The sequence below is a fragment of the Bos mutus genome, chromosome 10 (assembly GCF_027580195.1).
Source record: "Bos mutus isolate GX-2022 chromosome 10, NWIPB_WYAK_1.1, whole genome shotgun sequence".
NCBI lineage: Eukaryota > Metazoa > Chordata > Mammalia > Artiodactyla > Bovidae > Bos > Bos mutus.
Window position 1 is genome coordinate 4,420,128 of NC_091626.1, and position 21,605 is coordinate 4,441,732.

The window sequence follows — 21,605 nt, forward strand, 5'->3', positions numbered from 1 at the left end:
CCTGGTCTCTTCCCGAAGTAAAGCAGCCTTCACCTGGAGACGCAGACGCCACGCTCGTTTGTCTGTTTGTTGTCCCCTCTTCCAGCCCCACTTCCCAAGCTGGGAAGAGGCTCCGGGACACCCTGGACTTTGTTTCCAACCTCGCACTTGTTGCCTGGACCGCGTGAGTCCCGAACTTATCTAGAAAGCTAATTTAGGGCCAAAAATTTGGTTCCGGAAGTTAGTTCAGACAGAGGGACTGTCTCTTGGAGGATCATCTCAGAGCGTATCCTCTAAAGTCCCGGTCCTTAAGTCGCCACCTCGGCTCCTAGCCCTAGAATCCCCAGGTTGGGGGCGGCAGGTGTGCAGCCCGAAGCATCACTACTGTCAGGGAACTGAGGGTCCTCTGTAACTGTCTCTTTTGCGACAGCACTCGGTACCACACCGGGGCACCCTCAACAAACCCCATGAATCCAGATACCCCCGTCAGAGATGCCCCCTTTCCAGTCTGGTCCGACCGCGCCGATTCTAAAAGCCTCTTCTGCGGTGTCCTTCGCTGCGGACTCCAAGAGGCGCGCGCGCTTGTTTGCGCGCGTCCGCCTCCTCCCCCGGCCCTGGCAGGGGGCGGAGGGTGGGTGGGCAGAGGACCTGGATCCGATTAGCTGGGAGGGGAAGCTGTGGTCCCAACCACTCTCTCGTGTGTCCTCGAGGAGGAGGGAGGGACGGTGCTCGAGAGGAGGGGCAGGGGTCCGATCACCGAGCGCTCAGGCCCGGGGGTCTGAACGCTCACGTCTCCCCCACCCTGGGCCGCGGCCATGGGACCCCCTTCCAGCTCCGGCTTCTACGTGAGCCGCGCCGTAGCCCTGCTGCTGGCGGGGCTGGCCGCCGCGCTCCTGCTGGCGCTGGCCGTGCTCGCCTCGCTGTACGGCCACTGCGCGCGCGTCCCGCCGTCGGAGCTTCGGGACAGCGGGGCTCCGGCTGCCGCGCCCTCCCTCCCCGGCAAGCAGGAGCCGACCTCGCAGCCCGGCCCCACTCCGGAGCCCGACGTGGCGGCCACCCGGAGCAGCTGGCGACCTCCGGGGCCCTGGGACCAGCTGCGCCTGCCGCCCTGGCTCGTGCCCCTGCACTACGAGCTGGAGCTGTGGCCCCGGCTGCGGCCGGACGACCTCTCGGTGTCCGCGTTGCGCTTCACTGGCCGCGTGAACATCACAGTGCGCTGCACCACGGCCACCGCGCGGCTGCTGCTACACAGCCTCTTCCTGGACTGTGAGAGCGCGGAGGTGCGCGGACCCCTGTCCCCGGACGCTGGAGACGCCACCGCGGGCCGGGTATCTGTAGTGGAGATGTGGTTCGCGGTGGACATGCAGTACCTGGTGCTGGAGCTCGGAGAAGCCTTGCAGCCCGGGAGCCTCTATGAGCTGCAGCTCAGCTTCTCCGGCCCAGTGAGCCAGGACACCAGGGAGGGCCTCTTCCTCAACCTCTACACGGACCAGGGTGAGCGCAGGTAAGGGCAGACCGGCCTGGGCCTCGTCGACCCCCGGCTCTAGGGCCCCCGCGCAGGCTGCGGGTCTAGCTGCCTCGGGGTGCATCTCTTGGCCCTTCGCAAAGATCGCCAGCCCAGCCCTCACGACGTTTTCTTCTAGAGTCAGAGGGTGAGCGCCTCCTTCCTCCCATCCCTCCAGAAACTGCTCGGAATAAAAGGCTTTGGAGACTGTGGTGCTTCTTCCGGCCAGGTTTCAGCCCCCATCCTTGCCCATCCAGATTGTTCCTATCGTTGACCCTTTTAATTTTCTTGTTCTCTTCAGAGAATCCCTTTACCTGTAATTCAGGACGTTCTCTAACCCAGATTATCCTCAGGGCAATGAGTAAACCCTTTGCTACTCAAAGTTTGGTCCGCGGACCAGCGATAGGTGTACCGTCTGGGAGCTTGTTAGAAACGCAGACGCGTGGGCCCAATCTCACCCAAGGGGATATGCATTTTAACGTTGGTCCTCGGGTGATTCGCCCGCGTTAGAGTTGAAGCTAGGCGCTGGACCACCCTTGAGGCTCTTCCTCCTTAGCGTCCTTCTACGCTTTTTGTGCTCTGCCTCTGTTAACTGGAGGCGCCCTAACTGCTGCTCTTGCAACAGAGAGACACGTCCGGGCTGTTTGTGCATCGCTTTTTCTTTTTTTGCCAAGGTTCTCCCAAAACTTCAGAATCACCTTTCATTACTGCCCTCCCACCCCTGCCCGGCCCCCGCGTGTCGTTTTGCTGGTGAGCAGCGGGCATCCCCTGCTCTTTCACCGCCTCTGTGTCGGCGCTCAAGTAAAAACAATGACAGGGATTGCTTTTCAAATAAAAGCTCCCCTCTGAGCCTGCAAGCCCACAAAGTGTGCATGTGTGTTCTCTTTACACTCTTCTGCGATAGTGTCTCCCGCACGGAATGTTTCCAGCTTAAGAATTGCCTCTTGCCACGCTCTGGGACCCCATCACTGACCTCAAACAAGCACCAGAAACTGATTTTTTTCAAACTCGTGAGCTCCTGCTTAACTCACGTACTCGGGGAACATTTGCGGTTTACACAACTGCATGTACTTTTCCCTTTATTATTAGAGAAAATGTTCTCAGATGTTCTCTGAGGGAAAGAAACCCACTAAATTACCCCCTAAATCTTCTGAACTATTTTCGAAACTTCAGGGGTTTAAAATAAATTTAACAAGCTGGCCTAGGTGGGTGTGTAATCTCTAAGTTTTGTTTTTAAGGACAGCATGCTTGATTTTTCTCTTAAAAATGCATCAGTGCTTGAGGAAAAGTTCTGAAAAGTTTCTCCTGAGGATGCGTTCCTGCACTTACGGGGCTCTGGAAACCTTTTGAAATAACTGAAAAGGGGTGCTTTTTAAGCACACCTGTCTGCCAGTGTTTTGTGCTTCAGTAAATTTTCATCTGTTCACCACTCTCTTCCTTCCTCCTGTCTTAATGAGGCTATGGCCAGGACAAACGACCCTAGCAGACACAGGAAAGGAAAGTCCCTTTTCATTTTTCTGTGGTGCTGGCAACTCTAGCGGTAACTAGAAACCATATTTTGAGAGCATTCAAATTCAAATAAGCAGAAAATTAATGAAGTCCTACAGATGTTCATAGACCTATAGGTGGGGTTCTGGAACTGTGGCATCTGAGAAGAGCAGTTGCCTGGAAGTTGTTCTCGAGTCTCTGCCTCTGAAACCAGGAAGAAGATAATCCTGCAGTTGCACTTGAAACCAAGGTCACAAAGAACCTGAACAAAACGATGACTTGTGAGGGGGCACAGTTGGAAGCCCAATAGGCTTCAGTCTTAACTATGTGACTTGAGCTAGTCTCTTCACCTCTCTCAGTTGCCTCATTCATGTAATAGACATAATACATGTCAATCTTTAGAATGTTGTGAGAGTTGAATGGGAAAAGGGGGATCCTGACTGGTATATTACTAGTGTGTGAGATGAGTGCAATTGTGTGGTAGTTTGAGCATAGAACTGGACATGGAACAACAGACTGGTTCCAAATAGGAAAAGGAGTACATCAAGGCTGTATATTGTCACCCTGCTTATTTAACTTATATGCAAAGTACATCATGAGAAACGCTGGACTGGAAGAAGCACAAGCTGGAATCAAGATTGCTGGCAGAAATATCAATCACCTCAGATATGCAGATGACACCACCCTTTTATGGCAGAAAGTGAAGAGGAACTAAAGAGCCTCTTGATGAAAGTGAAAGAGGAGAGTAAAAAAGTTGGCTTAAAGCTCAACATTCAGAAAACTAATATCATGGCATCTGGTCCCATCACTTCATGGGAAATAGATGGGGAAACATTGGAAACAGTGTCAGACTTTATTTTGGGGGGCTCCAAAATCACTGCAGATAGTGACTGCAGCCATGAAATTAAAAAAACGCTTACTCCTTGGAAGGAAAGTTATGACCAACCTAGATAGCATATTGAAAAGCAGAGATATTACTTTGCCAACAAAGGTCCATCTAGTCAAGGCTATGGTTTTTCCAGTGGTCGTGTATGGATGTGAGAGTTGGACTGTGAAGAAGGCTGAGCGCCAAAGAATTGATGCTTTTGAACTGTGGTGTTGGAGAAGACTCTTGAGAGTCCCTTGGACTGCAAGGAGATCCAACCAGTCCATTCTGAAGGAGATTAGTCCTGGGTGATCTTTGGAAGGAGTGATGCTAAAGCTGAAACTCCAGTACTTTGGCCACCTCATGCGAAGAGTTGACTCATTGGAAAAGACTCTGATGCTGGGAGGGATTGAGGGCAGGAGGAAAAGGGGATGACAGAAGATGAGATGGCTGGATGGCATCACCGACTCGATGGACGTGAGTCTGAGTGAACTCTGGGAGTTGGTGATAGACTGGGAGGCCTGGAGTGCTGTGATTCATGGGGTTGCAAAGAGTCGGACACGACTGAGCGACTGAACTGAACTGAACTGAACTGACCGGTATATAAGCTATGTAGTGGTGGCCACTATCATTAGCTCGGGTATTATTATTAGGCACAATCTCCTGTTATCTAAGCATGAAACCTGCCACATTACTGATAGATAAAATTCTAAGACTATTTCTACATGTGAAAAAGTTGCCTACTGTCTTCACATTTTTCTTGGGTGTCTCTAATTCCAGCCTCAGTGATTGGGACATGTTTACTTCTGTTTCTAGATGGTCTCTTATCACAGTCCAGACAGGCTAATGTTTTTAAATAATTTTACTCAACTCTAAGGGAAGAGAGATGCGGCTTGGATCCCTAGGTCAAGAAAATCCCCTGGAGGAGGGCATGGCAACCCACTTCAGTATTCTTGCTTGGAGAATCCCATGGACAGAGGAACTTGGTGGGCTACAGTCCATGGGGTCACAAAGAGTCTGACACAACTGAAGCAGCTTAGTGAACACACACACACACACAAGGAAAGAGAGAAAGTCAATCCAGGAAGTACAAAGAGCATCACTATTTGATACTTGTAAAGTTTAGGGAACGATTTTCTAGCTTCAGAAGTTGCTGGGGATGCCTTCTGCTCATTCTCAGCCTTTTTCTACTTGACAGGTGACTTTACGTCTCTGCCAGAGGATCCATCTACTGCATGCCTTGGACATGTGCATCTTCCATGTGTGCAAGGTTGAGAGCAAGATCCAAACATTAATGTCCCTCTAAGCAGGATTTCCCAAGCTTCATTTGCTGGCATCTGACTGTGTTCAGATTTTGCTGTATTCACAAAACTCTGGCGGTGTGTGCTCAGTCACTTCAGTCATATCTGACTCTTTGTGACTCCATGGATGGTAGCCCACCAGGCTCCTCAGTCTATGAGATTTCCCAGGCAAGAATACTGGAGTGGGTTTGCCATGCCTTCCTCCTCCAGGCGATCTTTCCCACCCAGGGATCCAACCTGTATCTTCTGCTGCATTGCAGGCAGATTCTTTACTGCTGAGCCACCAGGGAAGCCCATCTATGCCCATATTATTTGCTTAAAACGTTTCTTGATTTAAGCATAAATGTTAACTAGATTTATTGAAGCCACTCTGTATCATTATTATAGATGAAAAACCACTTGAAATTTATAGAAAGGAATGGCACAAATACAAGAAAACAGAACATTGTTAATATGTTCCACCTATTATTATTGCCTGCTGAAGGATCTGAAGGCTTTGAATAGGAAGACTGTTGTCTCTTGGTTAAAAAGGGAAATTAGAATTAGTTATTCAAGACAAATAACACCAAGCCAATGCTTTCTCTTGACCAAATCAGAATGATTCGTAAAACTGAAAAAGGACTGACTTTATCATGTGTGAGCCTGATCTATGGAATAGTGTGTCTGAGGGTTACCAAAAATCTTTCTCCATCTATGCTTTGGGAAATCTTGCATTGCAGTGTGGTTCACAATTCAAGGTGTATCAGAAGCCCTAGAGGAGCTTGTTAAACATGCAGAATCCAGAGGTACACCCTCAAAAATGCCAGACCAGTATGATGATGTTCATAGCAACTGTTTTCACAGGATCTATAAGGTAGAAGGAACCCAAGTATCAATTTATGGATGAAGGGAAGAAACAAAATGTGGTATATACTCACAATGAAATATTTTTCAGCCTTAAAAAGGAAGGAAATTCTGACCCATGCTACTACACAGATGAGTCCTGAGGACATTATATAAGGACCTAGAACAGTCAGATTTATAGAATCATAAAGTAGAATGGTAGTTGCTAGGGGCTGGTGTCATGGAGAGTTTTTGTTTGATGAGTATAGAATTTTAGTTTTGCAAGATGAGAATTCTGGAGACTGGTTGTACAACAATGTGAATGTACTTAACACCACTCAATGTTATACTTTAAAATGGTTAAGATGGTGAATTTTATGTGTATTTTTGACCGTTTAAAAATTTCAAAAGCAAAAAATTTCTAGAGCAGTGAGTTTTGAGTGAGGGTTTGGAAATTTGTATTTTTTAGCAATTGCTGCAGATAATCATCTTTTCATGCTTATTTGCCATCTTTATATCATTTCAGTGAAATGGCTCTTCGTGTCTTTTGTCCATTTTCTAATTGAATTGTTTTGTTTCTTTACTCTTGAGTTCTGTTATTTCTTTATATATTCTACATCTGAGTCCAATGTGAGATATATGGCTTACAAATATCATTCTCCTAGTCTGTAGCTTGTCTCTTAATCTTCTTAGCAGGGTCTTTCAGAGAGCAAAAAGTTTTAATTTTAAGGAAGTCCAGTTAATCAAAAATGTTTAATAGAACATGCTTTTGGTGTCATGTCTAAGAATTCTTTTTTTTTAAGAGAGAGACTTTTTTTTTTAAGAGAAGTTTTAGGTTTAGAACAAAATTTAGAGGGAAGTATAGAGATTCTTCATCTATCCCCTGCCCCAACACATGCATAGCTTCCCCCCGTGACCTGCTGCTGCTGCTAAGTCGCTTCAGTGGTGGCTGACTCTGTGCGACCCCATAGACGGCAGCCCACCAGGCTCCCCCGTCCCTGGGATTCTCCAGGCAAGAACACTAGAGTGGGTTGCCATTGCCTTCTCCACCCCCATGATCAGGCAATCATTAAAATGACCCTATTTTTAAAAAAACTAAGGTTGCATCTATAGAAATACATAGTTTACCCTAGGGTTCACTTTTGGTGGTGTGCATTCTGTATGTTTGATCCAATGTATGACATATCCATCTTTATGTTATCACACAGAGTATTTTCACTGCTCTGAAAATCCTGTTCTCTGCCTGTTCATCTTCCCACCATCCACTCTGCCCAGCAACCACAGATCTTTTCGTTGCCTTCATAGTCTTGCCTTTTCCGTATGTCACATAGTTGGAATCATACAGAATATCAGCTTTTCAGCATGGCTTCTTTCACTTAGCAATATGCATTTAAGGTTCCTCCAAGTCTTTTTATGCCGCAGCAGCTCATTTCTTTTTAGTGCTGAATAATATTCTGTTGTCTGGATGTACCATAGTTTATTTATCCATTGACTTACAGAAGGACATCTTGTCTGCTTCCAAGTTTGGCAATCACGAAAAAAACAAAACTCTATGGCCAGGTTTTTGTGTAGACATACATTTTCAACTCCTTTAAGTAAATACCAAGGTGCATAATTGTTGGGTCACATGGTAAGCATGTGTTTAATTTTGTAAGACACTACCAAAGTGTCTTCCAGAGTGGAGGTGCCATTCTGTAATCCCAACAGCAGGGAGTGAGAGTTGCTTTTGCCCCATATTCTTGTCAGCATTGGATGTGCCAGTGTTCTGGATTTTGGCCTATATTCTAATAAGTATTTCGTTTTCATTTACATTTCCCTGATGACAAATGAGGTAAAGCATCCGTTCATATGCTTCTCTGTATAGTTTCTTTGGTGAGTTATCTGTTGAAGTCTTTGGCTCATTTTTTAATTGAGTTATTTGTTTCCTTTCTAAAATTTATTTTATTCAAGTATAGTTTATTTACAATGTTGTGTTAATTTCCGCAGTACAGCAAAGTGATTCAGTTACACATACATAGAATGGAGTTGTCTTCTTTTTCTTCCTTGGGTGTGGGAGGGACTGCGCTGAGAAGCTTGCAGGATCTTAGTTCCCCAACCAGGAATTGAAACGAGGCCAAGTCAGTGCAAGTGAGTCCTAACCATTTGGACCACCAGGGACTTCCCCCTTGTTTTATTATTGTTGAATTTTCAGGAGTTCTTTGTATATTGTAGATAACAGTCCTTTATCAGATGTGTCTTTTGCAAATATTTTCTGCCAGTCTGTCGCTTGTCCTCTTTTTCTCTTTATATTGCCTTTCACAGAACAGAAGTTTTTTACTTTCAGTGAAGTCCAGCTGATCAATTATTTCTTTTATGGATCTTGTACTTGGTGTAGTATCTTAAAAGTCATCACCATACCAGGGGCATTTAGACTTTCTTCTGTGTTACCTTCTAGGAGTTTTATAATTTTACATTTTACATCTAGCTCTATGAACACTGTGAGTCAGTTTTTATGAAGGGTGTAAGGCCTGAGTGTGGTTGTCTAGTAAGAGGTTTCCTTTGCTCCGTGGTTTTGTCTTTGCCTCTTTGCCAAAGATTAGTTGACTCTCTTTCTGTGGGTCTATTTCTGGGCTCTCTATTTTAGAAAGCCCAGAAATATTTAGAAGTATTTCTGTTGCTACTTCTGGGCTATTTTATGCCCTTGACCTACTTGTCTGTTCTTTTGTCAGTACCACACTGTCTTGATTATTGTAGCTTTAAAGTCAGTCCTAATATTAGGTAGTGTAAATTTTACAACCTTGTTATTTTCCTTCAGCGTTGTGTTGGGTATTCTGAGGCTTTGTTTGTTTGTTTTTGCATGTCACTGTAAACCTGAGAATCAGTTTGTCCTTAACTTGCTAGGATTTGAATTGGGATTGCATTGAATCTGTAGATCAAGTTGGGAAGAAATGATATGCTGATAATATTGTCTTCAAATCCGTGAATATGAATTTGTTTCATTTGTTTAGTTCTTTTTAAAATTTCACAATCAGAGTTTTCCATTTTTTCTCTACCTAGATCTTATACGTATTTTGTTAGATTTATACCTAAGTGTTTCATTTTTAGGGGCACTAATGTAAATAGCTGGGCTTCCCTGGTGACTCTCACACAGTAGAGAATCTGCCTGCAATGCTGGAGACCCAGGTTCAGTCCCGGGGTCAGAAAGGTCCCTTGGAGAAGGGAATGGCTACTCACTCCAGTATTCTTGCTTGGAAAATTCCATGGATAGAAGGGCCTGGCAGGCTACAGTTCAGTATTCTTGCCTGGAGAATTTCATGGACAGAGGAGCCTGGTGGACTACAGTCCACAGAGACTGAATGACTTAACACTTTTACTTTTTCAGTGTAAGTGGTATTGTGTTTTTAATTTCACATTCCATTTTTTCATTGTTGGTATATAGGAAACAAATTGACTTTTGTGTATTAACCTTGCATCCTGCAAATTTTCTATAATTGCTTATTAGTTACAGGAGGTTTTTGTCAATTCTTTTGGATTTGTAGAAAACCCAGATTATGATGTAATCTGCAAATAAGAGTGTTTTATTTCTTCCTTCCCAATGAATACACCTTTTATGTCCTTTCCTTGACTCATTGCATTTGTAATGACCTCCTGTACAGTGTTGAAAAGTGGCAAGAGGAGACATCCTTGTCTTGTTCCTGATCTTAGTGGAAAGCTTCAAATTCTCACCATTAATTGTGCTGTTAGCTGTAGATTTTTAGGACTGAGTAACACTTTCACTTTATCAAGATTAGGCAGTCCCCCTCTATTCCTACTTTACTGAAAAATTTAGTCATAAATGGGTGTTGGAGTTCAGCAAATGCTTTCTTTGCATCTATAAAGTGGTGATCACGTGATTTTTCTGTCTGTTGATGTGCTGAATTATACCAATAGATTTTTTTAATGTTGAAAGCAGTCTTGCATACCTGGGATAAATCTCACTTGATTGTGGAGCATAATTCTTTTTATGTTTTGTTGATCTGGTTTGCTAATATTTTGTTGAGGAGTTTTGCATCTGTGTTCAGGAGGGCCGTTGGCCTGTAGTTTTCTTTTCTTATAATGTTTTGTTCTAATTTTGGTGTTAGGGAAATGCTGGCCTCATAGAATGAGCTAAGAAGTATTCCTTCAGTTTCTTTCCTCTGAAAATGATTGTAAAAGAATTGATATTCCTTAGGTGTTGGTAGAATTTACCAGTGACTCCATCTGGGCCTGATGATTTCTGTTTTGAAAGGTTATTAATTATTGATTCAATTTCTTTAATAGATATAGGCTTTCTCAGATTGTTTCTTTTTGTATGAGTTTTGGTAGATTGGTTCTTTCTAGGAATTGGTCCATTTCATCTAGATTATCAAATTTATGGGGATAAATTAGTTCATTCCTTATTATCCATTTAACGTCCATAGGATCTGCAGTGATGTCTCCTGTTTAATTTCTGATATTGGTATCAATATAATGGGATAAATATATACCATGATTATTACTCTTTTCTATTTTTTGCCCTTGTTCTTTATACTTATTTTTCTCTTCCACTGTTTTTCTGCTTTTCTTTACTATGTTGGATTTTCCAATCTATGAACATGAAATAACAGTTCATTTATTTAAATCTTTAATTTATTTCATCAGCATTTTATCATTTTCGGCATATAAATCTTATACCTGGTTTGTTAGAGTTTTGCCTAAGTATTTATTTTTACTTGAACAATTATAAACCGTATTGTACATTTAATTTTAGTTTTCATGTATCTGTTTCTCCAACATAGAAGTGCTGAGTTTTGTGTACTTATCTTATATCGGAGGACTTGGTAATCTCACTTGAAATATCTAGGAAGTTTGTTTTTTTAATAGATTTCTTAGGATTTTCTGTGTAGATCATCGTGTCATCTGCATATAGAGGCAGTTTTATTTCTACCATTCCAATGCATATGCCATTTCTTTTCCATTCTTATCTTACTTTGCTGGCTGAAATTTCTAGCACTATGTTGAATAAAAGTGGAAAGAGTGGAGATTCTTTTCCCTAATGTTAGGGAGAAAGTTTTTAGCCTTTTACCATTAAGTATGATTTTAGGTGGAACTTTTTGTATGTGCTCTTTATTAAGATGAAAAAGTTCCTGTTGAGTCATAGTATTTCTGGCTTGCTTTTTTTTTTTTTTTAATCGTGAATAGGTGTTGGATTTTGTCACACATTATCATTAGCTGTCACAGGATAGAACGTAATGGATAATGGAGCACACAGCAAAATTAGCAAAAGGGCACCTGAGGATCTCAGAGCAAGACCCTTCTTCCCTTTATGGTGAGCATGGTTGGCAGTCAATGTGGCATCTAATTTATATACTAGAAATGGCTTAGGCCAATGGGCCCTGATTGTGCAAGTTATCTTTGTGATTGATTTGAGACCTGAGGAGATGTAGAATTGTTTACATGGGATAAGGATATTGACTAGGAAACTGAAGAGGAGCCACTATGCCAGGGATCAAAGTAACTGTGTTGCAGTGAATGCTGTGGAGTGGTTGTGCAAGGCATGGTTCCAGAGGGAGCTGCAGCCAGGCTCAGAGGACTGGCCTTGCGAGCAAGAGCCCAGATGAGCACCATGCTATCAGTGAGAACTACTGGACCTTGACTGTCATGAAGGAATCGTTTACAAGTCATACCAGTCAAGAGAATGCAGTTAAACCAGTATGGTAAATCCAAGAAGTCCTCTCCTTTCAAGAGATCTCCTCTTTCTCTGCTGACATTCGGGTGTGGGAGAAAGCATCTTAGTTCTCCTGGACTTAGGAAATAAAAGATCTCTGGAAGGTAATTTGGATTTTGAATGACTATCCCTGCAAACAAGACTGTTTTGAAATCAGTAATAATGAGTAACCTATAATTGGCAAACTTGCATTTTTTTCCTCTACCAACTTTTAGTACAGGGGTTCCAGAGTATGAAGTCATAGGACAAGATTACTTTACATGTCTGAGTTTTGGTAACTAAATTTCGACAGTTAGTTCCCTTCATGTAAAATAAAGGTTTCCTCCAACATGAATGAGTAGAGCTTATAACATTTGGATTCATCCAAGCTTTCTAAACTGTTCTTCTCCATAAAACAATATTTCATAACAGTTTCTTCTGACCTTTGGAAACTATTGCAGAGAATACTTATGCTAAATGCCAGTTTCTCAGCTCATGAAGCTTTACTTAGCCATCTGATAACAGGGATATTATGAAAATTGAAGTAAAAAACATATTCTTTTCTTGCCCGGTAAGTATGAGTCACTCAAATGGCCTTGGACTACAGAATGGCTAACAGGTTGTGTTTGGCTGTTTTAAAGATGTAAATTGGTCTTTTCTAAAATGTCTTTCTGAGGGCAAAATTGGCTACAGCAGTATTGAGAATATTAGGGGACCATGTTCCACTTATACCTCTTGAAGATGAACTTGGCCTTCCCTGAGACGCTTGCCCATAATCACTAATCCCAATTAATAAATATACACCTTTGGGGTCAATTTCATGGGAGTGATATTTTGCCACTACTAGTTATGAGAATTTTTAAATATGCATCTCTTCATTTACTGTGTGCAAGATTTATGTTAGGATAGGGTGGACATGAGAAGCATGGAATCTAACTCCATGAAAAGCAGTTTAAAACCATGACAGTACAAGAGCCACCTCCTTATTCGCATAAGTAGATTGAGAGGGCTTGCTGCTGCTAAGTCACTTCAGTTGTGTCCAACTCTGTGCAACCCCAGAGACGGCAGCCCACCAGGCTCCCCCGTCCCTGGGATTCTCCAGGCAAGAACACTGGAGTGAGTTGCCATTTCCTTCTCCAAAGCATGAAAGTGAAAAGTGAAAGTGAAGTCACTCAGCCGTGTCCGACCCTCAGCGACCCCAAGGACTGCAGCCCACCAGGCTCCTCCATCCATGGGATTTTCCAGGCAAGAGTACTGGAGTGGGGTGCCATTGCCTTCTCCGATTCAACTGCATAAATGTAAAGATGTTAGTGGCTTTATTCAGTGATGCATAAATCAGGCAGTATCCCATCTGGCAAATAGAGAAGTGCCCACAGGAGCGCTTAAGAATGAAAGGTGTACTGGCAGAAGTGGGCAGAACAAAGTTATCCTGGCAAAGAGCTGACTGTTTACGGCAAGGTCATCTTTCTTCGGGGAACAGCTAGGGTCTATCAGACACATAACCTCACTAGAGATAAGTAGGGTAATTCCAGGTTGAATGGTTTAAAATTCCATTCCTGGGAGAGGCTGAGACTGTAATTAAGTGTTCAAGTCTTGGTTTGGTAATGTGGGCATAGGACAATGACTCCATTTTGGGCCTGTTATCTTGTTTTCAACAAATAAAATCTTTTAAGTTTACTGTGAAGAAAATGGCCCCCTTTTGTTTGAAAAAATCTGAAGGTCAAATCTACATTAGAAATGACAACCCTTGCGTAACCTGCTCATGGCACTTTTGAGAGAATGTACCCTACATGGGCCATATACCAGTGATCTTCTCCCTGTATTCCCGTTCCAGCTTTCTTTACTATTTACATGATACATCTTTTTCTAAAGTTTTACTTTTAACCCATATGTGTCTTAATAATAAAAATGAATTTATTATCAAAACATAGTATTAGGTCCTTTTTTTTTTTAGTTCTACCAGTTTGTTGTTACCAAGCCATCTTCCTCCACCCTCTGCACGCATGCTCAGTCATGTAACCCCATGGACTGCAGCCCGCCAGGCTCCTCTGTCCATGGACTTTTCCAGGCAAGAATACTGGAGTAGATTGCCATTTCCTTCTCTTGGGTCTTAAAGTCTGACAATCTCTGCCCTATAATTGGGGTGTTTAGACTATTTGCATTTGATGTAGTTATTGAGTTGATTGGACTTAAATCAACTATCTTGCTATTTGCTCTTTATTGTCTAAACTGTTTTTTAATTCTGTTTTTCTCTTTTTTTTGCATTAAGTAGGTTTTAGTATTCCACTTAATATTAACTCAGCTAATTAGTTATGTCCTTTTGTATGTGGTTGAGGTGGGAAGTAGGGAAAGAGGATAGCTCTAAGGTTTATAATATGTGTCCCAAACTTACCACAGGCTAAAGTCAAATGAAATTACTTCTCATATTATGTATCAATTTTAGAAGCATATCCTTTCATTTTACCCACCCTCTACTTTGGGCTATAGCTGCTACACATTTTACTTTTACATAGGTTATAAACCCCGCCATATACTGTTACTGCTTTTCCTTTAAACAATTAATTGCTTTAAGATAAATTTTTACAAAAGAAAAAAATTCTTTTTATTTACTTACATATATACCATCTGCAGGGCTCTTCATTCCTTTGTACGTTTCAGTTTCCATGCTGTATTATTTTGCTTCCATCCAGAAGACTTTACTATTTCTTCAAGTTTAGGTGTACTGGTGATACATTCTCTTGGTTTGTGTCTGTCTGAAAATGTCTTATTTTTCCTTCATTTTTGAAAGATATTTTTGCTCAGTATAGAATTCTAAATTGACAGGTTTTTGTTTTTAATTTCTGCACTTTAAGGATGTTACTTTATTGACTTATGAATTAAATAGTTTCTGAAGAGAAGTCTAGAAACTTTAATTTTTATTCCTCTGTATAAGATTTGCTCACTGAGATAATCATATGATTTTTCTTTTTAAATTTGTTAATATGGTAAATTACACTGACTGATTGACTTTCTAATATTAAACTAACATTCTACTGCTGTGGTAAATCCCACTTGGTCTTGATGTATTATCCTTTTTATGTTTTGTTGCAGTTTACTAAAATTCTGCTTATAATTTTTTATCTTTGCTCATGAGACATGTAGACTTGTGGTTTTTTATGTTGTCTTACTTTTTTCCTTGCAATGTCTTTGTCTGGTTTTGGCATCAGAGTAACACTGGCTTCAAATAATAAATTTGGAGGTATTCCTTCTTTAATTTTCTGAAAAAATTTATGTAGGATTGGTATTATTTCTTTGTTAAATGCTTGGTTGCTTTCCACCAATGAAGCCACCTGGGCCTGGAGCTGCTTTGTGGGATGGTTTTTAACTACAAATTTGTTGTTGTTCAATGCTTAGTCATGTCCAGCTCTTCCTGACCCCACGGACTGCAGCATGCCAGGCTTCCCTGTCCTTCACCATCTCCCGGAGTTTGCTCAAACTCATGTCCATTGAGTCGGTGATGCCGTCCAACCATCTCAACCTCTGTCATCCCCTTCTCCTCCTGCCTTCAATCTTTCCCAGCATCAGGGGCTTTTCAAATGAGTCAGCTCTTCACATCAGGTGGCCAAAGTATTGGGGTTTCAGCTTCAGCATCAGTCCTTCCAATGAATATTCAGGACTGTTTTCCTTTAGAATTAACTGATTTGATCTCCTTGCTGTCCAAAGGACTCTCAAGAGTCTTCTCCAGCACCACAGTTAGAAGGCATGAATTCTTCGGTGCTCAGTCTTTTTTATTGTCTATCTCTCACATCCATACAACTGAAAAAAACCATAGCTTTGACTATACAGACCTTTGTAGGCAAAGTAATGTCTCTACTTTTTAATATGCTGTCTAGTTTTGTCATTAATTTTCTTCCAAGGAGCAAGCGTCTTTTAATTTCATGGCTGCATTCACAATTGAAAATTAAGATCTTTATTTGGACAAATTAAGATGAGGATAGCATGATCAAAATCAATCATTTTGTGCAGGTGTCTTATTAAAGAGTGAACTGTGAATTGAAAAAGACTCCAGTTATTTTTTATGCTAAGAAATCTGGCACAGTCCTCAGGGTATGACACACAAGAGAGAAATTGAGTAATATTAGGGAAGAATTTAAAAGTCTCAAGACAAGTGCCAGGCATATGATATGGTTGGTGTCACAGAGACAAGAGGTCACAGTTCATTATCCTATAGAGGTGTTGAACCCATGTATTTTCTGTGGCTGAGTTGTTTTCTCTGGGAGATGGTTTACTCTGCAGGGTTTTAGAGCTTGTATCTTTGAAAACAAGTGTAACTAGCATATTGAAAAAGCATACCTCATATTTCAGCAAAAATGCAGTCGTTTTTCTCTCACTCTCTCTTTACAGTTTTGTCTCTGGAGTATTATCTCCTGCCTGAATCCTCTAATATTATATATATATGAAAATGCAGGTATCCTCAGTCATGTCTGACTTGTTGTGACCCCATGAACTGTAGCCCTGCCAGACTCCTCTGTCCATGGAATTTTCCTGGCGAGAATACTTGAGTGGATTGCCATTTCCTTCTCCAGGGGATCTTCCTGACCCAGGGATCAAACCCACATCTTTTGTGCCTTCTGTATTGCAGGTGGATTCTTTCCCACTGAGCCATTGGGGAAGCCCCACATGAATACTCTAGCAACCCATAATTGTTTACTAATTCTTAAGTAACAGAAGATCTATGCTCACTAAGTTACAAACATTATCCAGATGCAAAAAAATTTAGAAAATCCAGTCTTGGATGATACTCAAAACTCTGAACTTCAGTTACTATTAAATCTCCCTTTTTCTCTCTCCAACCTTACTTCTCGGAGCTTGGGCTAACTTCAGGATGGAAGCCTGCAGTGAGATAGAGGGCGGTGGTCCTTCCTTCCCTCCACCTCCTATTTTGAGACCCCCACTCGACCTGAGAGCTGTTGTTTCAACCCCACCAGGTCCTGAGAGGAAGACAGGGAGAGGCAACACATGGGGCAGCTCTGACTCAAACCGGTACTCTCATTGTTTGGTCTCACTCTGGTCTAGCACAGGCCTTTTTCCCTGGAGATGTCATGTTCCCAGACTCTTCAGAGCTTTCTCACTGTTTCTTTTTCTCCTACAATTCTCTTGTCCTTGCAGGATGCTTCTTGTATTTCTCTGTTCTGATGGTCACTTGGGACTCCTTCCTCAGGCCCTAGATACACAGTACTGCATCTCCAAACTCCTCCAAGTGGCTCTATTGGACAGAACCCAGGCAGTCTTCATACTGGCTCACTGTGTGTGTCAGGAACCACAGCTCTTCCAAGGAACACTCATACATCCCTTGCCCAAGCCTGATGTGGGTGGCAAGACAACACTCTCCTAGTTTTGCCTCCAAAACAGTCGGTATAGATTCCTACCTGATAGGAGTTCGACTCCAGCCAGTGTCAATTTCAGCTTTCTCAAGAGTGAATTAGTCTCTCTCTCAGGGCTTTCCTGGTGGGTAAAGAATCCGCCTGCGATGCAGGAGACCTGGGTTCAATCCCTGGGTTGGGAACATCCCCTGGAAAAGGGAATAGCAACTCACTCCAGTATTCTTGCTTGGAGAATTCCATGGACAGAGGGGCCTGGTGAGCCGCAGTTCATGGGGTTCCAAAGAGTTGGACGTGACTGAGAAACTAACACACACACACACGAAGTCTCTCAGCCTTGGGAAGCACTTTCTCTGCTCTCTGAGGGATTTTTTTCTGCCTAGCTCAGGCTTAGAGAGTCGCTGCCTGAATGCAGGACGACTTGGCAGCACAATGTCCCTCCCCATCAAGGAATCTTTTCTCTGATCACTCTTGTCTGTGTTCCCTGACCCTTCTTCTGTGTCCTCAGTGGAGCTGAGAATCCCGAGATTGGCTCGGAGGCTCTTGAGGCCATTTACTTTCAAAATCTCCATAACACGGTTTGGTGCCTTTCTTTGAAATTTTACATCTATTATGTTCTGTCGTCTGGTGGAACCTTCAGTTTTAAGATCGTATTACATAAGTAATAAACAAACATGATTCATGGGCCGATCCTTGAACCACAGTCCAGTGGTGTACCATCTGTCTTTACTAAACATTCTGGTTTCTGAGTTGTTACTGTGTTTAAAAAAAAAAAAAAAATCAGGGCGGGGGAAAATGCTCCAGAGCATCTTATTTTATCTTTAACCAGCCATGCTATTTAGCACTTCTTAACTAGAGCTGTAGGCAGACAGCGTTCATGAAATAATTTGGAGTGAAATATTGTACTGAATGGGTGTGTTTTCTGTGAGAGTAGATGGATCCCCAAGGGCATTGCGTATCTTGCCTGCTAAGACTTTTTCCAGCACAAGAACGTGGTGAGTCCACAAATCTCTGGCTGTACAAGAGGGCAGGAGAGTGGCTTTGCAATACTGAGCCACTGGGAGACAAATCCTCCAAAATTAACTCTCTCCCCAGCTGACCACTGTAAACCCAGACTTCATAGGCACCATAATAGCATGGTTCAGTGAGGTTTGCAGGGAGGAGAGGGTGGTGGAGGTTCTGTTTTCTGAGACCAGGATATCCTCACAGGGTTGCTTGAATCCAAAGCAGAGAGAGAAGGGAAATAAATATCAACCTTGGGTCCTGATGTGGCATAACCAGATTGTGTGTGATGCTGGCTGGCACTGACCTTTGCGTTTAAGAATTAGCCAGAATGGCTCTACGTTGTAAGGCTTTCCCCCTTTTTGTTTGTTTGTATGAAACCAGGGAGGGAAATAATTGAGTAAAACCCAAGTGTTTTTCATTTCACTTCTCTGGAGACCTTAATCACGGAATTGGAAGGACTCCCTTGATGCTTGATTTGTTAACGCAGTGACTCCCTAAGCTTGTGTCTCCTAGTCTTTTTGAACCTGCAGCTCCTTCTGGTGAGCATGAAAGTTCCCCACCTCCTTGAAGAGTCTGATTTTCTCCCTCCTCCCCACCTTGCCACCTCCTTGAGATTTGCATGTTTTGGGAAGTCATGGCAGCAGAAGAGACGTTACCAAGCTGTATTTTCTATAGTTTCCATTACAAAAACAACAGGCATGTGTTGGCTTTCCAAATATATAAGCGTGTATTACATAACTGAATGTGCTTTTTCACCTTACGTTGCACTTTTCATGCTGACAGATCACCATTTGTACAAAGTATCCTGCTATTTCAGAAGGCTCATAGATCTTCTGAATGAAGGTCATGTGTGAAAGCTCCTGAGGGGGCTGTTTGTCACCATCCCAGATGGCTCAGTCATGGCCACCTCATGGGCTCTTTTTTCTCTCCCGTTGGAGTCTTCATCTCTGCTGGAATCAGTTTTAGAGCTGTAAGTGGACTTACGGACTCATCTAGTCCCATCCCTGCATTTTATAGAACTGGATGTTCAGAGCGTTTAAGCAGCTTTTCCAACATTACAGCACTACGTTTACACTGCAGGTCCTGAGCCATGACTCAGGTTGCTGAATCCCCTGCTCCATTTTTCTTTTTACTGTATTGTTCGGTACTTGAATCTTTCCCATCCTCTTTAAAGTTTATCCCATCCCCTTTAAAGATACCAACCAATACTACAAAGCAAATAAATGCCAATCTGGCATGTGGCAAACTCTACAAAAATATTTCATATTATTCTGTATATATTAATATCAAGTTTCCTTTACTTTGTAGTAACTCCAAGGCTGAGAAAATAGTTGCTGTGAACCCATATTTTTGCCAAGTTTTAAAAAATCGTACAAAGGAAAAATATATAATCCCTAATTTCTGGTAGTTTAAAATTAACTGGGGAGACAAACATGGTTTATATTAAGCTTATGGCCACCTATGATCTCTGGAACCCCCCCCTTTTTTTTTTAATTTACAATGTTGTGTTTAATTTCTGCTGTATGGGAAAATGATGGAACCTTTTTAGATACATTTGTAATTAGTGATTTCCAACTCTCCACCCCAATCTGTAATTTATCCCTCCTTGAATTTTTCTGTAGTTCATCTATATCAAGAACAGTTTGTGAGAGTAGAAGGAATAGAGGAGAATTCACAGATCATTTATTGCTAAATTCAGTTACTAATAATATAAAGCCTCAATTAATAATGAAACAGAGATAGTGGAATTATTTTCTAGAAGGGGAAACTGAGGTTCGGCAAGGGTAAGTAACTAGTTTAGGGTTATCATTACGTAGAGCAGAGTCTTGGAACCGAAGTGGCTGCTGTCAGAGCCTCAAATCCTTTCAGCCTGTGAAAGTAAGAGTGTAATAAAGTTGGAAAAAGCAAATAAAGCCAAATAGGCTTGTTGAAAATTACAGTTTTGTCACTGTGACGCTGGGAGCCCATCAAACTAGCTGATGTGAAACGTTTGAACGTGCCCCTGTTCTGTGCGCTCTTCTGAAAACTGTGTAAAGTTTCATGTGAACAGGGCTCTTTTCATGGTGGAGGAGGCATTTACAGAGGCGGATGATGGGTGGGCTGTGCTTTCAAGGTATCTGTGTTGAATTCACCCTTTTATTTATCTAAAAACTGGGCTGGAACTTCCCCAGTGGGTCCATTGGTTGAAACTTTGCCCTCCAAGGCAGGGAGTGTGGGTTCCATATCTGGTTGGGGAACTAAGATCCCCCAAGCCTAATGCCCTAAAAACCAAAACACAAAAACCGTTATCATAATGTCGACTACAAAATGCACAACTGGAGAGTTGCAAGTTAAGTTTTATTGGGGGCAAAATGAGGACTGCCGCTCGGGAGACAGCACATCAGAGAGCTCTGAGAGACTGCTCCAAAGAGGCAATGGTGGAAGGTCAATATATAAGATTTTGGTGAAGGCAAAGTTCAATACAATCAAGCGCTTACTTTACAAAAGGCTTTCTGCTAGTCATGAGGAGCTGATGTCACCATGAAGGGATTTAGTGATTTTCTAGATACGAAGAGATGCAAGGATTGGGATCATGAAATCAGTTCCTGAAAATATCTAACTAAAGATCTAAACTATCATAACTAAAGCTTTGACCAAGTTAGCATACTAAAAACAGAGACATTACTTTACCAACAAAGGTCTGTCTAGTCAAAGCTATGGTTTTTCCAGTAGTCATGTATAGATGTGAGAGTTGGACTATCAAGGAAGCTGAGGGCTGAAAAATTGATGCTTTTAAACTGTAGTGTTGGAGAAGACTCTTGACAGTCCCTTGGACTGCAAGGAGATCCAACCAGTCCATCCTAAAGGAAATCAGTCCTGAATATTCATTGGAAGGACTGATGCTGAAGCTGAAACACCAATACTTTGGCCACCTGATATGAAGAACTGACTCATTGGAAAAGATCCTGATGCTGGGAGAGATTGAAGGTGTAAAGAGAAGGGGACAACAGAGGATGAGATGGTTGAATGGCATCACCATTTTGATGGACATGAGTTTGAGCAAGCTCTGGGAGTTGATGATGGACAGGGAGGCCTGGCATGCTGCAGCCCACAGGGTCTCGAAGAGTTGGACATGACTGAGTGACTGAACTGAACTGAACTGAAAGATCTGTTCCACCAGATTCCCTGGAGCACAGAGCGCCTCACTCCACCCTGAACTCCCCCCGCAGTTGCTGAAGGTCAACAGCTGCAGCTGCACAGGGTTCAGTCTCCACATAGGCATTTGGCAAATGCTCTTGTTGTTCAGTCGCTAGGAGGTGCTCTTGGGAAGTGCCAATTTGTAGTTGACAGTAACAAATTCCTTAAAGACTTTAAAAATGGTCCACATTTAAAAAAAAAAAAAAGAAGAACTGGATCTGAAGCTGGAGTGACATTAGCATGAGAGACATTAAGTCTCAGCACCTTAGGAGAAAAAAAGGAATTTAGCATCCGTAATTGTCACCTGAAAGCAATTCCCAGGTCACAGAGTCTTGGAAAATGGGCTGATGAGACTTCAGATTTCTTTGGAGGAGAAAGTACCCATGGTCTTGTCAGCCTCCAGCAGTGTTTACAGAGGGTG

At 42.4% G+C, this 21,605-nt stretch overlaps 1 protein-coding gene across 4 annotated transcripts in view; it reads left to right on the forward strand.

Annotated features, from left to right (window-relative positions):
* The first annotated feature begins 654 nt into the window (after positions 1 to 654).
* Positions 655 to 21,605, forward strand: part of LVRN (laeverin) — a 78,302-nt gene continuing 57,351 nt past the window's right edge. The window contains exon 1 of one of the 4 annotated variants that reach the window (XM_070377205.1): positions 655 to 1,483. In XM_070377205.1, the coding sequence (XP_070233306.1) occupies positions 795 to 1,483 (689 nt within the window). In that variant the 5' untranslated portion in view covers positions 655 to 794. Of the gene's footprint in view, positions 1,484 to 10,956; positions 11,265 to 18,772; positions 18,978 to 21,605 lie in introns of those variants that run through there. The other 3 variants (XM_005901950.2, XM_070377206.1, XM_070377207.1) reach the window with 3 other exon arrangements.